The sequence below is a fragment of the Ostrea edulis genome, chromosome 7, assembly GCF_947568905.1.
Source record: "Ostrea edulis chromosome 7, xbOstEdul1.1, whole genome shotgun sequence".
Lineage (NCBI taxonomy): Eukaryota > Metazoa > Mollusca > Bivalvia > Ostreida > Ostreidae > Ostrea > Ostrea edulis.
Window position 1 is genome coordinate 80867833 of NC_079170.1, and position 22182 is coordinate 80890014.

Genomic DNA, 22182 nt, shown 5'->3' on the forward strand with positions numbered 1-22182 from the left:
GTTACTGACCTTGACCTGAGTGTGTACTGTGTAAGTGTTTATAACTGACCTTGACCTGAGTGTGTACTGTGTAAGTGTTTATGACTGACCTTGACCTGAGTGTGTACTGTGTAGGTGTTTGTAACTGAGTGTGTACTGTGTAGGTGTTTGTTACTGACCTTGACCTGAGTGTGTACTGTGTAGGTGTTTATAACTGACCTTGACCTGAGTGTGAACTGTGTAGATGTTTGAGATTCTGCTGGTTCTGTTGCTGTTCTGAGTCTTTCTGGTGAGTCTGCTGATCTTGTTCTCGCTTCCTTTTCATCTGTTCTTTTGCCTCCTCTAAAACAACATGAAAAAAAAAATCCTGAAGTATTCTTGTGATATAAACTTTAATCTGTTCTTTTACCAGTTCTAAGACAAAATGAAAGAAATTTCCGTAAGTATTTTTTTCATGTAAAATTTTTTTTCCTTCAGTATTCCCATGAAGTGGGTATTATTGCTCAGTTCTATAAAATTCTATTTTAATCCATCTATATTCTATAAGTATATTTGTTTTCCATTGTAATAAGTCAGACTAACCTATCTCTTTATTCTATAAGTCTATTTATTTGTTTTCCATTGTAATAAGTCAGACTAACCTATCTTTTTATTCTATAAGTCTATTTATTTTGTTTTCTATTGTAATAAATCAGACTAACCTATCTTTTTATTCTATAAGTCTATGTATCTTGTTTTCCATTGTAATAGTCAGACCGACCTATCTTTTTATTCTATAAGTCTATTTATTTTGTTTTCTATTGTAACAGTCAGACTAACCTATCTTTTTATTCTATAAGTCTATTTATTTGTTTTCTATTGTAATAGTCAGACTAACCTATCTTTTTATTCTATAAGTCTATGTATCTTGTTTTCCATTGTAATAAGTCAGACTAACCTATCTTTTTATTCTATAAGTCTATTTATTTTGTTTTCTAATGTAATAGTCAGACTAACCTATCTTTTTATTCTATAAGTCTATGTATGTTGTTTTCCATTGTAATAAGTCAGACTAACCTATCTTTTTATTCTATAAGTCTATTTATTTTGTTTTCTAATGTAATAGTCAGACTAACCTATCTTTTTATTCTATAAGTCTATGTATCTTGTTTTCCATTGTAATAAGTCAGACTAACCTATCTTTTTATTCTATAAGTATATTTATTTGTTTTCCATTGTAATAAGTCAGACTAACCTATCTTTTTATTCTATAATTCTATGTATCTTGTTTTCCATTGTAATAGTCAGACCGACCTATCTTTTTATTCTTTGGCAACTGTTTCTCCCATGATGGTCCAATATCAAATTCATCATCTTCATCAGAGGAGTGACTGGAGGCCAGCTCAATGCTGGCTTGTCCTACAGAAACGTCACTCTCAGTGTCCGAGTCGTGATTTCTGTGTTTACGACGGCTTCTTCTTTCAGGTACTTCTCCTTCTGTAAAATTAATGTACGATTCTCCGTTAATCTCCAGTTCTCAGACCCTTTTAAATAAAATCTTCCGACTTATGCATACATTGTCATGAGTTGACTGATTACATGAACATCAAGGAATTTTACAATTTCTATTTCCATACCATTTAATTTATTATCCATGCTTAAAAGTACCAACAATATTTTTGTTAACCTATCAAATGTTTGAAAAAGAATTTTTTCTTTGTTGAAATTTTAACACATCAGATAAAAGATTTTTATTTCAAGCTCCTTCTCTTTAATAATATTCATTTTATTTATTGTTTGAAAAGACCACTTGGCAGTTAAATTCAGAAATGACCCTTCAAGATTGATTTGGATTAAATACATTCTGATGGGCAGCTCAGAAAAGATCATCTTGACCAATCAGAGTGAACGTAAAACCTCAAAATGCGACTTCTTTGTTAAAAATAAGCAAGGCGCTGACCTTCTGCAGACTTTTGGTGGTAAGAGTTATCGTAAGCATAGGAGGGGGCGTGGCCGGAGGTAGACGTGTCAGTGCTGCGTAGGTAGTCGTCTCCCTTGTACAGCCCTCCACTGCTCTTGCTGGTGGATCTAGAAGTGGTGGAGGTGGTGGAGATCCCAACATTGGTTCTGTTGATGTAGCCATCAATGGATGAATCTCGTCTGTACGCTAGGGCTGACCTCTGCAAGATACACGTATCATTCCTGTCAGTTGCTATTATCCCAGAACATGTATCAATCACAATCTCGTCAATTGCTAAGGCAGAAAATTTTGTCCAAGATCATCCTTTGAACCTTCCTACACCAATATTATCCAGTATCGTGTAGATATTATTAACATGCTGTTCCTATACATTCCTTTTAACAAATCAAAAACTAAGAATCTACACTTATATTACCGATGTGCAGCGAGATTTCCTGATTGATGGACATACAAGACTAACTAGCCACTATTAAGACAGAGATGACATACGGTCCACTATCAACTAATGATGATATATACAAGGTTTAACTAATGATGATATATACAAGGTTTAACTAATGATGATATATACAAGCCCTACTATTGAGACTTAGGACATGCGGGGCAAACTGCCCATTCCTGACACTTTAGATAGAGAGGACTCACTGCCCATTATTGAGACTCAAGATAAAGAGGACCCACCATCCAGTATCAAGACTTATGTTAATAAAAAGAACCCACTGCCCACTATTGAATTCATTTACTTGTACAGCAAGACCTTCTGGTCTATATTAATACATACTACTGAAAAACAGATATACATATAAAGAATACTTACTGCCCATTATTGAGACTTAATGTTGTAACAGGAAGGGAGAAAATGCAACAGACCAGACTGGGATTCGAACCCAGGCCCCCTGAATCTCCAGTCAGGTGCTCTACCAACTGAGCTATCTGGCCACTGGCGATCGAACCCGGCTGACCGCTACAATGTCATAGACGGTTACTGCCCACTATAAAGGTCTGTCACCCACTATTTATAATGAAGGCCTGCTGCCCACTATAGAGGCCTGCTGCCCACTATAAAGAAGGTCTGCTGTCCACTATAAAAAAAGTCCTGCTGCCCACTATAAAGAAGGTATAATGCCCACTATTGAGAGTTAATGTTATAGAAGGTTACTGCCTACTAAAAAGAAGGCCGACTGCCCACAATAAAGGCCTACTGCCCACAATATAGAAGGCCTACTGCCCACAATATAGAAGGCCTGCTGCCCACTATTGTGACTTACTGTTATAGAAGGCCTGCTGCCCACTATTGAGTCATCTGGATCCAGTTTCTTTCCCTGCATTTTGTACCACTGCTTCTTCAGGTTGTAGCGGACCTACACAGAGAAACAAAGAAATGTAACATAAAACATCTCAATAAATGCTCATTGCAGTGACTCTTCACATATTATTATATAATATTATATGTAGCTGACATGACCCTGAGAATTGCTGCTCCCATCATAACAATTTAAAGATGCTTTACGGATGTTTGTTTCTTTTTCCCACAAAAAATTAAAAAGCCATTACCTTCTTGTCTCCAACAACGTAAGCCAGGAACACAAATGCTCCTTTGAGGAAGGTGAAAGCTGCGTAGACATAATGTAATGGCTGGAGGTCATAGTTCACAGAAAGTAGTCCCAAAATCCAAGAAATCCCGAGCAGCAGCAGTAGTATCACACCAGAGAAAATCCGGGCTCTGAAAATTTAACATCTGAATATTTAACACATGAACTACGGTCCCCAGGAATACTGTGTACCACTGTTACTTAAACATACATTTACACTACACCGTCTAGTGGAGTTGTCATTACACATAACATTCAATATCCTCATTACCATGCTACACTATTGATCTGAACATATATTATTGTGTAAATCTACAAAGGGATTGGTTACTAGTTCTAGCAACTTAGAAAAGCTCTCCCAACAATGTATAAATAATTCACTCGACTTTCACCACTGAACACCAAGAGGTACAGAGCAATCAAATTTTTCTGTGCTTTGTGAGGCTGCTTGTGTATCGATTTAATAGTGCAAGGTGAAGATAACGAACAGTGATCAATCTCATAACTCCTACAAGCAATACAAAATAGATAGTTGGGCAAACACGGACCCCTGGACACACCAGAGGTGGGATCAGGTGCCTAGTAAGTACCCCTGTGTATCTTAAGAATTTCAATTCTTCTTCTCATTATGTCATGACCGCAGCAGTCCTAGTATGAACTAACTGGAAACTAATGTAACAATCAATGGGAAATTCTTGCATATTGATTTGACAATGATCTGAACCCTTCTGGTTTTTAAGAAGAATTTAAAACACTCTTTTCAAACAAAACCAATGATAAAATCAAACACCACTACAGTACTCCCCTTCTTAGATCAAGGTGTCATGGAATGAGTATATCAAAAACAAAACTAACTATTAACGGCTAAAAAAATTAATGGTTTCTCAGGCCTAACAAATTTTGATGGCAGGGTGTTTTCCTTCTTTCTTTTTTTTAACTTAGCTGTAGCATGAGTTGTCTTTCCTTTCTATGCTGAATAAAGCATGAGTTACCTTTTCTGTCTCATGTACATGTGTTTATATAAAGCAGAAGAATTTTTATTTTTTCATAAAATATAACTTCACATTACTTATCAATAAGTGTACACTATTATTCTTAAACGTTTGCATACAAATGTGTATTATACATTCAATTACTATTTAATCAAAAATATACTTAACAATTGTATTAAAACCTTCGAAAGTTTTACATAAAAAGCTGATAAGAGATACCTGATTTACATGAATAAACAAATTAAAAATAGAGAAACCAATGTGGCAGTGCCTGAGAAACTATTCATTAATATGTTTTTCGCCTAAGGATGTTTGTATATCAATTCAGTTTGACAATCTGTACATTGGTGGTTCTTAAGAAAATAAAATGTTCAAAGATTTTCAAATACATGAATATATATAACTAAATGTTGAATTTTGAACCCCTATTATGGCCACACCCTGACACCAGGGGTCATGTTATGTACAAACCAGAAACTACACGTCTAGCAAATATTCTTGTATATTTCACAATCTGAATACACGTTAAGTTCTTAAGAAGAATTTTTTTAAAAAGATATTTCCCTTATATAACCAATGTATCGAACTTTGAACTCCTATTGTGGCCCCATCCTGGTCACAGGAACTAATTAAAGTGACAAAATTAATTCTTAATATAATATATGGAATATTTCGTGCAAGTTTCAGCTTTATCATCACCCCTTGGAAAAGGGCATGGCAATTCATTTGAGCAAACTTTAAAGCCCTTCACTTAAGGACAATTGTGGGAAATTTTGAGAGTGGTTCTCGAAAAGATGAAGATGTGAAAAGTTTATAGACGTCCATCAGACAAATTTTAAACAAAAAAGCCTTCAGCTCAGGGAGCTAAACAACACTTTACAGTTCATCTCTCAGCATCCATATTTACATCTATGTCCCATACCTGAAAGCTGTGATGTCAGAAACGTTGACCTTCTCCTGACAACTGGAATGGAGGGCCAGGATGAACATAAAGATGATGGCCTGAAATACGGAAATTTACAAACTTCATAATAATTTCAAATTAATACGTATAAATCACAAGGTGTAATCATAGTCTTTGTACATCCTAGTTAATTGTTGAACTATGCAGTATAAATTAGGAATACTGTGGAATCATTAGAATTCGTGGTGGCTCAATTTTGGTGGAATTTGTGGGTACCCCTCACCCACGAATTTACATCCTCAACGCATAAATACAAAGCAAACATTCCGGAGTTATCTTTCTTACAAACATATAAATCCACGAAATTACGTCTCCACGAACCCGTAAAAATTCAGCTGTACACCCATGGTTAAGTTGAACTATGCAGTATTGACAAGGAATAAAGCACATAGACAATGAGCTGGTACGTCACATAGGAACACAGTCAGATTCATTAGATGACTAAAGGTATTCGTGGATCAACTTACTGGGATAATAAACGCCACCGGGCCGGCAAAACTCCAGATAAACGGCTCTGTGATGTCCATCCAGCAGCTGAAATGTAATACATTAGGTAGCGAGTTAGTTAATAATACACAGGAAGTGACGAGACTGATTATAATTCATGTTCCGCCAATGTTACATACTTCAAAAACACCAAACCAATCGTATTTTGTAAGGCATAGGGAATCAAATCAAAAGCTTACTACTAATATTTTCCTTTCTAGACCAGATGAAAAATTGAGAGCAGAAAACCCTTTTCAATTTTCGATCTTTTTCTCAACTAATATGTACTGGTATACTAAGAGGACTGATGTAATATTAATACTGCATACCAACATTTATTACATGCCGGATAACCAGTGACTACTCTGTACTAATGTGAAAATTTGCCGCTTTGTTATGAGGGTGTAAAGGTGTACTCAGCCAAAGACTCATTCTCCATTGGAAGTAAATAAATGTTAGTTTACAGAAAAAATTTCAAAGAAACTTCAACCAAATAATCATGGATTGTAATGCAATATACTACGTAATTTTACCATGGAATATTGCCTGTAAAATAAAATGGCGTGCTGGAATAAATGATGGTATACCATATTCTTGATTGTTAACTTGATTGTTTACAGAACTGCATGATAAAATCGTAATTATAGTACTATTTCTTTGACTTACAAGGAAGCGTTTCCATATCCATCAGTGTACAGTCCAACAGACAAACCAACAATGATTCCTGGAATTACTACAACATAAGAATGATATAACTTCAGCACAGGTCAGTATTACTACAACATAACCATGATATAACTACATCACAGGTCAGTATTACTACAACATAACAATGATATAACTACAGCACAGGTCAGTATTACTACAACATAACCATGATATAACTACAGCACAGGTCAGTATTACTACAACATAACAATGATATAACTACATCACAGGTCAGTATTACTACAACATAACAATGATATAACTTCAGCAGAGGTCACAAAGGCCTTACAACTACGACCAACTCATGAGATCCTAGAAGCACCCTCTAGTGTTCTCTGCTGTAGGTTGCACAAGCAACACAAAAACTAAATCATGAATAGTTGATTACTTGATTCTGTTCTCAACTTTCACTGTCATTTAAGAAATAAATTTCATTTTCGAAAATACACGAGGTCATGAACTGTAAGCTTTACGGCAGCATACTTCATGAAACGGATTAGCACTTCCTGAAAAGTAGGCTGACATGATGCGATGTTGTTCATACCCTCATGTATTTTCAAAACTGAAATTTATTTTTCATCCTTACATTTTCGTTGAAATATTTCAGCCAGAACATTTATCAAGCTTCGTATGCGTATTGTTCACCTTCATGAGGAAATGGCTATCATTTCAATTAATACGGATATCAGAGATAAAAACATAGGAAATGTAAATAGTTTTATACAACACAAAAGCTGAAATGAAAATCATTCACTAATAACTTCTTACGAAGTCTCTTAGCATTGTAAGTCAGAAGTTCTTCTGTGAAATGGGCTTCACGTTGTTGTTTAAATACTTCTGGACAAAATTTATCTTCAACAATGGATTTTTAAAGTGTTCTTGATATAGATTAAACCACTAAAATCATTCTAACCCACAATCAATCAAGAGAGATATAGATGAAGTCTAATGAACATTACGAGGGTATTGCGACGGAATATTCCCCTCACAGGACAATATAATAGATATAGCATGTACCAACTCACGCACAGTGATGTGTCACAACGATTCCAAATTCATTCTGTGGAGGTCATTTGGAACACATTGTAAATCAAATATTATATAGCTCATATTTATACACTATTAATGCCATTCAAAAGCAAGGCAATATTTCTCACCAAATGACTATATTCTCTGACATTTGTGACATAAGGCAACTGAAGCACATTAACATTGCCAGGACCACATGCTATACACATTATGCATGCATCTCTATACACATCTCTAGATGCAGCATCCAAGCCAGTTTGATCAATAATGGATTCATGTTTACTTTGGAGTAAACTGCTCCAAACCATTAAACACAGAAAGCCAAGCCTACAGTATTAATACTCCCGGGCTGTACAAAACTTTCCCTGATGCCTACAGTATTAATACTCCCGGGCTGTACAAAGCCTTCCTGATGTCTACAGTATTATTAACACCCGGGCTGTACAAAGCCTTTCTGATGCCTACAGTATTAATACTCCCGGGCTGTACAAAGCCTTTCTGATGCCTACAGTATTAATACTCCCGGGCTGTACAAAGCCTTTCTGATGCCTACAGTATTATTAACACCCGGGCTGTACAAAACTTTCCCTGATGCCTACAGTATTAATACTCCCGGGCTGTACAAAGCCTTTCTGATGCCTACAGTATTAATACTCCCGGACTGTACAAAACTTTCCCTGACGCCTACAGTATTATTAACACCCAGACTGTACAAAACTTTCCCTGATGCCTACAGTATTAATACTCCCGGGCTGTACAAAACTTTCCCTGATGCCTACAGTATTAATACTCCCGGGCTGTACAAAGCCTTTCTGATGCCTACAGTATTAATACTCCCGGACTGTACAAAACTTTCCCTGATGCCTACAGTATTATTAACACCCAGACTGTACAAAACTTTCCCTGATGCCTACAGTATTAATACTCCCGGGCTGTACAAAACTTTCCCTGATGCCTACAGTATTAATACTCCCGGGCTGTACAAAGCCTTTTTGATGCCTACAGTATTAATACTCCCGGGCTGTACAAAGCCTTTCTGATGCCTACAGTATTATTAACACCCGGGCTGTACAAAACTTTCCCTGATGTCTACAGTATTATTAACACCCGGGCTGTACAAAACTTTCCCTGATGTCTACAGTATTATTAACACCCGGGCTGTACAAAACTTTCCCTGATGTCTACAGTATTAAATACATCCGGTCACTATTAGCATTTTCCGATTTCTTTGAGCTGAACTAAATGCTGCATATTTCCATTAACATTACACACTTTCATGTGAAACTGATTGACATTGTCTATAATTAGCAACTGACCATATCCGAGGAGATAATAAAACTTCATAGTGCCGTAGTTGATGTCCCGGATTTCTATCAGGCGCCGGTACAAATGTAACATCTCGACGAACAGCCAGCTAAAGGCTGCCAGGTAGAAGTAGTGGAGACAAATGGCTACCAAACGACAGATCACTGGCGGCTGTTAAAAATCACAAAAAATAACAAAGGTGAGTTAACGAATGCAAAAACCATTCTCATCACAATCTGTATGGTGTTCATTCTAACAAGTTGTACCAAAGTAACGTCATTTTTCTTTCTTTTTTTTTGCAGATGTCTTATGTAAATTATGCTTTTGTTTTACTATAAATGCCCATGATTTGTACTGCGTCTTAAAGTAATTTTTCCTTGTCATATAGGGGCTCTCTATAAAATGTCATCAAACCATCTAAATAAACCCCCATGATCAAAGCAAGCTCCGCCACAAACCTTGAAAACACCATTTTTATCTTACCTTCTCGTAAACTCGATAAACTCCAGTGATGAAAGCTAGCTCGGCCAGAAACAGCGTGAACACCAGGTTGATCAGAATACTATTGGCATTACACTGCAGGCGTTTGAAGGAGCAGAAGATTACGAAGGCCAGAAACAGACAAAAAAGCGAGATACCGATCCCCACAAAGCTGAAGACAGTCAGGGATATCACAGCCTTAGCCACGTACTGAAAAAAAAATTATACCAAATTCTGCATCGACATTTTCTACAATTTTTTAAAACAAACTGTCATCTCACAAAAGGGCAACGTGGAATACATGCATCAACAGCTGAACTGGAGGTGCACTAACATGTTTATTAATGAGGCAACAAGAAAAATTGCTTGGTTCTCGGGCAAATTCGTCAAAATTAGAAGAGGAAGGGCATTCCCCCCCCCCTTTTTATTTATTATAAGTTATATCAAATTCAAAACTCTTGACTTTTATTAAATAGTGCCAGCATAGAGCAAGCATCAGAAAAACCTCCCACAATATGCCATGCCAGAATTACAGATGTGCTTTTTCACATCTATACAAATATTACAAGACAATGAAATATTCAGAACTACATAACCTCGCCAGACATTTGCAAAATTTTAACTGTTTACACAAACGTTGGGATGACCCAGATTGTTTTACTGATGGGAGTACTTACTGCAGTTGGGGATACAAGATTTTTCTTTGGCATTGGAAGAACAGATGAGAGAAATCTATTTCATTCACTTATAAAAGATACTTTGGCATCGGAAGAACAGATGAAAGAAGTTTTACTTTAACTACTTAAAGATAAAAATGGTTAATACACATCCTTTAAACAGAAGTGAGTGGGCTTGAGAACCAAGTAATGAATTTTTTAAGCCTCATATTAATCAACACACACGAATACCCAATTACACTATATTAAATAAATTCCATCTGGAACTTTTTAAGTTTCTCTGATAAATCATACCTGGAATTTAATTTTACAGAAATTAAAAAATCCCCACAGCGGTGAATGACTTACTTCTGAATTTGCCACCTCCATGACAACCGAGAACGATGTCATGTGACTGCAGGAGCAAACCACATACATGTCCTTAAGGACCTCTGACCCTTCACTTGAGATCTCTATTTCATATCGCCTGTCCACCGTGCAACCTTCACTTGACCACTGTCCACGGTAGCTGGAAGGATAATAAAAAATTCTCCATAGTGTTGCATGGCAACAATTAACTGCATGTACAGTCAACTCTCATTAATATAAACACTCCAATTCCTAACCAAATTGTCCAAATAAATAAAGCATCCGCAACGATCTGAGAAATAATAACATGCAGAAAATCTGTATTCTAGAAATATGGTACAGTGGCTGAACGATTTGGATTATTAGCATCCAGATGAATAAAGCGTGACTAATCATGCAACCCATTCTTTTTAACTTACATGTACATCATATTGCATCTTTACTCAGTCAATTACCATTCTATTTTGTTGTCTAGAATTGTTTTCATATAGTAGGTTTTAATGTTTTAACAGTTCTGTGTGGATGACAGTGTTATGTTACAATCTATAAACAGAGGACGGGAACTCGGATCCGACAGGAGGACCAGACAAACCTGTTAGCATCATTGGAGTCCGTCAGGTTACAGACGCTGTTTGTCTTGGTTTTCCAGTACACACACTGGGGACTTGTTCGATTGGCCTTGACCTTCTGTTTAAAGTGGAACTTGAGAGGCTCGGAGAATCCCGTCTTTATAGCACAACCTCGATCCCTCATCAGCAGGCTGAACACTGGCCCATTCACCGCTAGAGCCCGGCCTGGGTTCTGACTGAAATTTTTGCACACACTTATGATTAATCACCAAACTTTGGAAAGACATCATTATGTAAATAGATCAGTGACGGATATTCTACATGTGATGGATATTCTACGTGTGACGGATATATTCTACTTGTCTACAACTTGAATACATTATATACATTGTAAATATCACTACATCGACACTCACACGACACTGCTATGGAGGTTACTTGGGACGGCTGGTAACAGGGCACCTAGTGTATCAAACATCATGTAGGACACATAAAACTTGTCTGACCCCGGGGACATCACTTGCTGGATGTACTCGGCAACTGAGGGGCTGATGGAGGAGGGCAGCTCAACATGGGTCGAGTCATCAAAGGTTGGCACCGGAACAATGTTGTCGAATTTAGGAATCTTCAGTCCACTCGTGTTGCTGGATGTTAAGACATCCACACTTAAAACTGAAAAGGGAAAAAAATCAGTCTTCCATGTCAATGTACGATTCAAATTCTTTATTACACATCACTTGATTTTAAAGGATTCCATTTTCCAAATCATTCTTCCTAAAGCTAGATAAAAATTTCTACAAAATTGTTCTGAATTATACTTTTTCACCACAGGAATTGATTGCCTACATCAAGTACAATAATCTCAATGGTATGAACATCATCACAGTCATATGGATTCTTTAGTTACTTGGTTAGAGAAACTTAGAACTTTACCTATATGCTTTGAGATTACTCTGTATGGATTTTTCTGCATTCTATCCATGTTCCTAGTCAGAAGATCCAAGAAAATTTCCAGGCGATAAAAAATCTCCGCGATACCACCTGACTTCTGGTTAATTTGACTCCATTCAAAAACATAGCGCGGGTCCAGGGCCGTACTCAGGGAATCCAGCAAGTGCTGAAAACATACATACCAATCCCTGTACAGAAGCAGGATTTCTTATCGACAAGACAATTCATTCTGCTAATTTGAAAAGATTCCGATAAATTAGTAATTTGCAAAGATTCCAATAAATTTTGCATTCTTTCCATGGCAAAGAAGGAGAGTGAAATTATTTTTTCGTGCATTATCCCCAGTCTCCTTCTCACAAAGAATCGTTAATCGTGTTAATGATAGTTTTATGTGCACATAAATAATCGAAATCTGTCATATAAAATATAAACAGGTTGTAATTTATAGTCTGTGTGTGTTCAATTGTATGTTCCTGGAATATCAGATATGTTCTCTGATATGATTTTTCATTCATAGAAGTGTGTAAGACAGGTAATTAGCACTGACAGGTGCCTGCTGACAGCCCAGACAAAATAACACTAAGAGGGATGGTGGTATCTGTAATCAATAAAGTTTAAAAGTCTCCCATATCAACGCACAGTACTGTGCTGTATTCCAGAAGGAGAGACTCATTAAAAACAAAAATTAATTGTTTCTATATTTGATATATTGTGGTCCTGTATCAATTATTTATGCTGGAATTTTTTTTAGAATATATTGTTTTACTCTTATTCCATATACATGTATATGGCAGGATATGTGCATCATAAAAAAGAATCGCCACAAACACATTTTCAATGCAATCAATATTAACATCACTTTGACATACACATACAAGTATCCAGTCCTGGGAATAAATCAGTTAAGAATTGAACGAACAATCAATATTAACATCACTTTGACATACACATACAAGTATCCAGTACTGGGAATAAATCAGTTAAGAATTGAACGAACAATCAATATTAACATCACTTTGACATACACATACAAGTATCCAGTCCTGGGAATAAATCAGTTAAGAATTGCAGGTAAAACAAAACGGGGCCATATTTTTTCTCAGATGCTCTATCAACATGAGTTAAATGTGCCAGGTAAAAACGGGGCCATATTATTATTCCGAAGCTCTGTCACACCTACCTGTAAGAATTTGCTATCCTGCTCCACAGTCAGACTGAGTCCCGACTGTTTGTTCTCGTACTTGAGCAGCTGAGTGACAATTCTGTACGTAATGTTGATGTCATTCCCAAACAAAACCCTAACGGAGGAAGTGGCGCTCGCCAGTTTGGAGGCCAAAGTCTTTGCAACAAAAGTCGTTATATTCAGCGTCTTTCTCTCAATCTGATCAATCTGCAGGTACATGTGGTTGAGGGAAGAAATGATATGTTTATACATTTCTCTTTGTGAAACTACAACATTTTGATTTGCAACAGGAGCGGGTCATCAATTTCAGTAATTAACCCATTTTTACTGGATTTCATTCACTACAGAATATAGGCACATTTAATAGATTGTCAGAACTCATTTCCAATCCATTTGATTGTTATTAGTAATGTATGGCACATGTAAGTAAATTAAACAGAGTATTATTGAAATATGGAATTATTTTAATTATTGGAATTTATGAGATTGTAGGAAAAAGTCATTAGTCACAACTAACTACTACTAATATCATTAAACTGTAGGTAAATTTACATTAGTTACAACTAACCTACCTAACTAACCAAACTTTTGTTTACTAATATTGGGTTGGCTGAAATTTGCACAGTGCATGCCTATCCCTATGAAAATTGAAGAAAATGTGACAGTTATTTGAAATGTGACAGTTCTATATGCCTGTGTTAAAAGTTGTAATGCACACAAGTTTTCATTTATTTGCATCTTGTAATCTATTGATGTTGCATTTGTTTGTGTCTGTGTTATTTCATTTTTATTTCTCAATTTATGTTGGACTTGCATTATTAATTCACGCATGCGCAGATGGGGGTTATTTCTGCCGCGGCAGTACTAACCTCCGAGGGGTTAGTACTGCCACGGCAGAAATAACCTCCTAGGGGTTAGTACTGCCGCGGCAGAAATAACTTCTATCTGCACATGCGCCGCATTTAATAAAATGCTTCAAAGTAGATAAAAATCCTTGTTATCAACAATTTTTCATTACTCTATCCATATGGCATGGGAATCCCGCCCCTATGAGTAAGACATCTCAGTTACAACGGCAAAGTGCACTGAAATGCCGATCAAAGGTCGTGCCGCTTCCATGGATGTTGACATGTTTCAATTTAATTTTTGCACTACAACCTGTGTCCGTACGATCAACATCACAGGAAACGACGATAAAAGCATGATATATGCAGAAAACCCATGTATCTGCGACGAAAACGCGATGAAATCCAAACAAGTCCTCTTCCCCGATGTAAACACAGCCACAGCAGACACAGCTCAGCGTCATTTCCGCTTAGGATCTGACGTCGCATTCACTCAGTTGCACTGAGTGAAATGCCTCGGCGGATCTAATGGTTATTTACGCTAAGAACGCGAACGCGAAATAAACAAGCTACTGTATACGAAATCACAAATTACTTTGTACATTTATTTAGTATTTTTTGTTGATGTTGATCAACAATGTGTATTACATTTAGGTATTGATATAATTATTTATGTTGACATTATAATTATTACAGCGTATGACAGGTATAGATATCTGATTTGCTTACTGTAGTTTCTTCGCTAGTTACTTCGTGTTTCTTTGGTGATGGTGTTAGATTTAGTAATCAAGTTAATGTAAGTCAGTTTTAAGTAATTTGGGTGTAACTTTTGCCATTACTGCACAATGACATAATTTTCGAGACTTAGCAAATCCTTCTAGATGTAAATAAGTGCAGACTGTAGGTGGGAATGAGAGAAAAATGTTTTTTCATGCTGAAAACGTGATGCAAAGTTGGAGAATCTTGGATCCGCCAACCCGTTTCATAGTCACTTAAGAGGCACATTTTAGTGTGCACAGCTTGGAGTTTTGTACTCGAATATGACGAATTTCGTATTGTTACGTCACATGTTAATTTCTACAGCACTTGAAGTTGCCTAGAGACGATCTGTTCTAGCTGTGTGTTTCATACTTCTCCAGTCTGATTAAAACTACCTCCCCCTTTTCCTATCGTCGCTCGAGGGGGAGGGGTAATCAGACTGATACTTTTCATTCCTGAAGTTGTATGAATAAATTATAATTTTTATTTATGCTTTAAGGCCTATATTTAAAAAGAAAAAATAAGATGTAAATAATGAGATTTGTAATTTCTTTAGACGAATTACTGAACAAACATGACAAAGTAAGGCCACACCAATTTGTAAAATAGTTTTTCGGATTTTCAAACAAAAAAAGTGAGGCGAGAGGGCGAAATTATTTTACAAATATAATTTTTAATTTTGGAGATAAAAATTATGAGGCGAGCGAATACAAGAAATATAAATATTTTTAATTGAATTAAGTGTGATTTTAAAAAGCGGGCGCCTAAAAATAAAGATCTAAAATCATCAGATATCATTTGTTTACCACATAAACTTAATATTTTTCAACTTTGTTGATATAGTTTACAATAAATAAGAAGTATTTCAGGTTTCAAAGACTTATTTTCTTTATACCTAATACATGTACTTTGCAATATTAACTGATAAGGTCTTTTTGAAGAATTTTATTTAAGTTTCATTTCTACAAACTTTTGATTCACAGATATGCATATTGCTAGGGACACATCCAGTTTTGACATTCATTGCAAATGCAATATTCGATCCATTGCACACGCTTTGAGCATTTTCTTGAATTTTGATATGACATCACCAAACCTTTTGTGAATTTGTCGTTAACTGTCGGTCCGGTTTAAAATAGTCATCGATCAGTACCCCTTGCTTGTTGTAAGAGGCGAGTAAATGGGGCGGTCCTTCAGATAGGACTGCAAAAACTGAGATCCTTGTCACAGCAGGTGTGGCACGATAAAGATCCCTCAGTGCCATAAGCGCTGAGCATAGGCCTAAATTTTGCAGCCCTTCACCGGCAATGGTAACGTCTTCATGTGAGAGAAATATTCTCAAAAGAGACTTCAGTCAATATATAGGCTAATCAAACAATCAACCATACGCTGTCAATGTTCTCTAAATAGTGGCATCGAATAGCGCTTCAAAAGTTTCATCGGCTTCCAGTTCGATTCCAGCATAAGGAACAACTTCCAATCCAGTGTTATGAAGTATCGTACATGTTAAGATAGACATCATGAATAACTTAACCGTATTACACTGTTAGGACATTTCTCGAGAGCCCGCGCTTCTGTCATTTGTCAGCATATACATCAAGGTTATTTGTGCGCTTGTTGTAAAAACTAAAAAAAATATTTACGGATATTTTTGAACACGCGGGCGGATATTATTTTTTGATAATATTATAATTTGGATTTGTTACAAATAGAAGCGGCGAATCCGACGAACTAGATTACAAATTGGTATGGCCTAAACAAAAGTTTCTCAGGAGCTTGAATGTCTCAATCAATAGATTACAAGATGCAAATAAATGAAAACTTGTGTGCATTACAACTTTTAACACAGGCATTTAGAACTGTCACATTTCAAATAACTGTCAGATTTACTTCAATTTTCATAGGGATAGGCATGCACTGTGCAAATTTCAGCCAACCCAATATTAGTAAACAAAAGTTTGGTTAGGTAGGTTAGTTGTAACTAATGTAAATTTACCTACAGTTTAATGATATTAGTAGTAGTTAGTTGTGACTAATGACTTTTTCCTACAATCTCATACATTCCAATAATTAAAATAATTCCATATTTCAATAATACTCTGTTATTAGTTTATACCTGGGATTCTAAGCTGACAAATACCTGGGATTCTAAGCTGACAAAGTCCTTGTTGGTACAGTTAAACAGATCAGGCTCCGACCACAGCTCAGACTTAGAACAGTTCCTCTTAGCATCGCCTACAAAACCAATATCTTACAAACATGCCTAAGTCATTTTAACTCTGGTGTGACATTCTTTGAAACTATAGAGATTCTGAACCCGATTTTCCACGTTTGGTGGATTCCCGAAATAACACTCACCGACAGCACCAAAAGGACAGTCCTGTACGGTAGTCACATAACCAGTCTCCATGAAGGTCTTGGCTTCCCACCACATGATCTTATAGAACTGACGCGGACACATGCTGTTGGTGACTGAAAGGCAATGTTACCTTGATCAACATGTTTTTTTAGTGTACGTTTACAGTGTATCCTTAACTACCAAATACATTGTGTACCTCCTGAACAACATAAAAGCAGAAACATGCATCATTTTCCTCTGTATCAAATTAACTAAGTATAAGATATATTTTCAGTGAACTGTGTTTCGATGTCAATGAATATGCTCCATGGTACACATCTGTACAAAGACTAAAATCCAATATTTAGATAATTTCGCTGTCATCAATAAATAAAGTTATCTAATCCAACATTCTGTGTCGTTAATACTTTAAAACCTAGACAACCTAGATAACCCAGATCACTGTTCATATTCTTACCTAGACATCCGAGATCTAGATAACCCAGATCACTCTTCATATTCTTACCTAGACATCCGAGATCGTCGTTTGGATTCCAGGAGATGTGGGCGTATATGTTTTCACACTGGTCACATTTCCTGCCCACCACGTTCTTCTTACACGGACACTGTCCCGTGACCTTGTCGCAGTATATCGATGTAGACCCGTACTTGTAACAGTCACATGGGTAACAGTGGTCGCTTCCGATTGGTCGATAGTAGTTTTCCTGACACGAGCATGTTCCATCAGTCTTGTTACACTTGGTATCAAATCCCAGTTCGTAAGAACAGTTGCAGGGGCCACATACGGGGAAACCGTACCACCCATTTTCGCACGGTTGAGTGGACACATACTCACAGTACCGCCCACTCTGAAGCTGTCCACACTTACAAGTGTAACCGGACTGAGAGCTGGGGTTAAAGGTCGGACCGTGACAAATGGCTGCGAAGTGACAGGGATTATAGTTTCTACAGATGTCCTTACACTGGGGTCCCAGCGTACCTAGGGTTACAATGAAAATACGTCAAATTCAAATACATCTAGCTCGTTCTGATTTACTAAATACATAAACACCATATTCAATTTAAACATTAATCAATTCTGAATGGGATTAGGCAGCAGGATAAACCAATGTTAGCCCTCTCCCTAACATTATATTTATCTCAACCCCAACAGCTCCAACACCAGACATTGTAATTAAAATGGTGTGTACTTTACTAAAAATATATGTACAGAACTTCATTACAAGTCCCCCCCCCCACCCCGACATTGTAATTAAAATGGTGTGTACTTTACTAAAAATATATGTACAGAACTTCATTACAAGTTCCCCCCCCCCCCCCCCCCCCCCCCCCCCAGACAGTATCTTCAAATACAAGACCCACAAGCCTTATTGGTCACCTGAGTATTAGTTAAAAGTATCACTAGTCCATGGAAATAAGAGGCCTACAGACCTAACTGTCCCCAGAGTAAACACACTGATGAAAGACTTTACATACTATATGTATATGTTATACAACACTATATGACTATTTTGGACCCGCTGCAGTCAGAACCATGGGGTTGTGAAATTCACAATTTTGGTACATTCCTTTCCGCTTTTCCTAAATATGCATTTAATTTCTATATACTATCAGCAAAATTAAAAAAAGTTTATCAAGAAGTTAAAAATATTCAATTGTTAAAACACAATCAATCACTTTGACCATTTGGGCCCTACTCTGGTACTAAAATCTCTAGATCTTGGGTCATGAAATTTACAATTTTGGTAAAGGGTTACCTGTTCCTTCTAAATATCTATTTAGCTTCAATTAGTAAATGTATCAATAGAAACAAATGTGATGCTATCTAAATACTTTACACATAAACACTGTATACAAAGCCTGGCCCCATCCTGGAGTCAGAACCTCTACCCTGAAGATCATGAAAGTTACAATTGTGGTAGAAGACCTCCTGCTCTACATGACTATCCATTTCAATTTTATTTAGTTTTTCTTACAGATCTGCAGTTTCAGAGATGATTTTTGAAAAAATTGTCAATTTTAGGCAATATTTGCTCTGTCCCTCAGGCCTCGGGGGTGCAGGAGTCCTGAAAATTATAATTATATTCCCCCTTGTCCAAAAGATGATTTATAATGAATCTAAAAGAATTAAAATGGTAGATATCATAAAAAAATAGAAATGTTCAACTGTTAACATATGTCTAACAACGACAAACTCAGACCAATAGCAAAAGGTCACCTGAGTTACTCCGGTAACCTAAAAACTCTTGTGTTCAAATCAAAACAATGTTAAGGTGAACCATAGCTGTTGGCTCCCTACCTTTGGGACAGGTGCACTCACATAGCTGTTGGCTCCCTACCTTTGGGACAGGTGCACTCACATAGCTGTTGGCTCCCTATCTTTGGGACAGGTGCACTCACATAGCTGTTGGCGCCCTACCTTTGGGACAGGTGCACTCATATAGCTGTTGGCTCCCTACCTTTGGGACAGGTGCACTCACATAGCTGTTGGCTCCCTACCTTTGGGACAGGTGCACTCACATAGCTGTTGGCTCCCTACCTTTGGGACAGGTGCACTCACATAGCTGTTGGCTCCCTACCTTTGGGACAGGTGCACTCACATAGCTGTTGGCTCCCTACCTTTGGGACAGGTGCACTCACATAGCTGTTGGCGCCCTACCTTTGGGACAGGTGCACTCACATAGCTGTTGGCTCCCTACCTTTGGGACAGGTGCACTCACATAGCTGTTGGCTCCCTACCTTTGGGACAGATGCACTCATGCTTCCCCCACAGGTCCACACAGGTTGCTCCTGTTGCACAGTGGTTGTCTTTACAGGCACTGGGAATGGTGCATCCTGGGAAGGTGTTGCTCTGAGAGGGTCGAGATAACAGGGCCGTGTTGGTGTTTCCGACAATCACGTTCTGTAACAGACAAATGCATGATCTTTTTGAATGAATTGTCAACACTACTGTGATCACGAGATTTGACAAAGAAGCCCTATATATGCACAGTAAGCAGGGTAGTCACAGTTATATCTGGAAAGCAAGTCAAATCAATAAACGATAGGGTCAAATAATATGCAACGCTCCGTTGCAGACTGGATTTCTGAACATTTACCTTCATTTCAAAATCATGTGAATCCAGTGAAAAGAAGTTATCACTTTTATACCAAAAATAGAATTGTATAAATTCATTAATATTTGTAGAGGATAAAATTTTGTACATTCCATGAGTAAGGTACAAGCTCCAGTTTACAACTCCAATGAATTACTATCTAGCAACAGTTTAAGGAACTGCTCTAGTAGCAGTCAATATATGAATTGAAATAGAGTAATAAATATTATACATGAGAACTTGTCAAAACTCCTCAACTGTCATAGTATCCTAATCAAAATACAATTCTAAAATATCCATGAAAAACATTGTTTCCCACCACAATAAATTATTCTACGAATACCTTATTTTGATACCGTAATACTCCTGACCACGCCCCCCCTCCCCTGACACAGAGTTTAACATCCATTCCTTACCTCTACACATCCAACTATTACCTAATTTTGATACCGTAATACTCCTGACCACGCCCCCTCCCCCCCCTCCTCCCCTGACACAGAGTTGAACATCCATTCTTTACCTCTACACATCCAACTATTACCTTATTTTGATACCGTAATACTCCTGACCACAATCCCCCCCTCCCCTGACACAGAGTTTAACATCCATTCTTTACCTCTACACATCCAACGAATCCATTGCTTATTGGGCCATCGTTCTCCCTCTCTGCTCCTACATACACTCTCTCTATCAACTTGTTGCTGAGGACAACAGAGATCGTCTCTTTCTTCTGTAAAACAAAAATCAATAATATTCATAATAATCTTTGATTGATGCATTTAAAGGACACAACGCATGTTTCTAAACTTTTTCATTTTTTCAGCAAAATTAACTCTTTTTATGCCTAAAACTACTTTAAATGTGTTTTAAATGAAATATTTTACGTAGTTTTCGAGTTTGAAAGCGATGAAATTCAAATCTTGCGATATGCATATTTTCTTTCGCTAGTTTACGCGCCATTTTGTGTGACGTCATATGCGCCCTCGGGTTTGAAAACATCTATTAGCCATATCATAAACAGATTAGATTTAATCGACAAAAAACCAATTGTCACGTTAACGGTTTGTAAATAATAATGCATTAAGATGTTTTGTGCCGTGCTCGGGTGTACTAGTTGTCGGTAGAAAGGATTTAGACTGAGTATTTTTCAATTTTTCGAAGGAAGGTACGAGAAAAAAGACGTGGATAATTTTTTTGTTGGAGCAAGAACTTTACCTTAAAAAACACACCCAGTCACCTTTTCAAACATCGCTTGGACAGAGACCCTGATAAACTGCGAGAAAATGGATATATCGAAGCTATAAGCACTGGTAGGCCTATAGCATACATTCTGTTTTGCTCTTCAAATTCAATACACACTCGGATCAACTGACCTTCACCTTGTAACAACATATATCGACGATACAATGTAACTTCTACCAACTGATAAATTTACAACAACAAAAAATAAAGATAAATAATAATTGAACTTTTAATTATACAAATAATAGAATATTGTATTTTCTAACTTTAAATTGAATTATAAAATTATTTCTTTATTGAACTCGTAGCATCTTGAGTGCGTCAGTAGGCTATAACACCGTGCTCCCACTTCGTACTTCCTAAAGACGTGCAGATCACAATTCAAAAATAGTAATAAGATTGCTTTATCAAAATAAAATAATGTGATTACCACTTTAAATTTGAATATTTTTATTGATTTGTGTGTGTGTTATCTTTTTCTTTCTTTCCGAAATGCACGTGTGACAATAGCTTGGCATAGGGCCTAGTTGTCGACAATTTAACGTATCATAATTTGTCTAATCCAAAAATAAATAATGATTGCACTGTTTATTTTAGAAAAACAGCGCCAATTACATATGTATAAAGGAATAACATCCCCAAACAGTTTGTAGACAGCG

At 36.9% G+C, this 22182-nt stretch overlaps 1 protein-coding gene and 1 non-coding gene across 5 annotated transcripts in view; both read right to left on the reverse strand.

Annotated features, from left to right (window-relative positions):
- The window catches only part of LOC125653748 (cadherin EGF LAG seven-pass G-type receptor 2-like), a 75951-nt gene that overhangs the window by 24883 nt on the left and 28886 nt on the right, over positions 1-22182 (reverse strand). For 3 of the 4 annotated variants that reach the window (XM_056145464.1, XM_056145463.1, XM_056145462.1), the window contains exons 12-31: positions 20898-21011; positions 19926-20088; positions 17692-18165; positions 17186-17299; positions 16968-17062; positions 13221-13430; positions 12023-12206; positions 11506-11761; positions 11113-11325; positions 10521-10680; positions 9499-9705; positions 9027-9186; positions 6640-6706; positions 5955-6021; positions 5446-5525; positions 3494-3662; positions 3208-3300; positions 1919-2138; positions 1273-1455; positions 199-321 (exon numbers count right to left, since the gene is read on the reverse strand). In XM_056145464.1, coding sequence (XP_056001439.1) covers positions 199-321; positions 1273-1455; positions 1919-2138; positions 3208-3300; positions 3494-3662; positions 5446-5525; positions 5955-6021; positions 6640-6706; positions 9027-9186; positions 9499-9705; positions 10521-10680; positions 11113-11325; positions 11506-11761; positions 12023-12206; positions 13221-13430; positions 16968-17062; positions 17186-17299; positions 17692-18165; positions 19926-20088; positions 20898-21011 — 3352 coding nt within the window. The remainder of the gene's footprint in view (positions 1-198; positions 322-1272; positions 1456-1918; positions 2139-3207; positions 3301-3493; positions 3663-5445; positions 5526-5954; positions 6022-6639; positions 6707-9026; positions 9187-9498; positions 9706-10520; positions 10681-11112; positions 11326-11505; positions 11762-12022; positions 12207-13220; positions 13431-16967; positions 17063-17185; positions 17300-17691; positions 18166-19925; positions 20089-20897; positions 21012-22182) is intronic. The other variant, XM_056145461.1, reaches the window with a different exon arrangement.
- Trnas-gga (transfer RNA serine (anticodon GGA)) lies at positions 2806-2878 on the reverse strand. The gene has a single exon. It is a non-coding gene; the product is annotated as a tRNA-Ser (tRNA).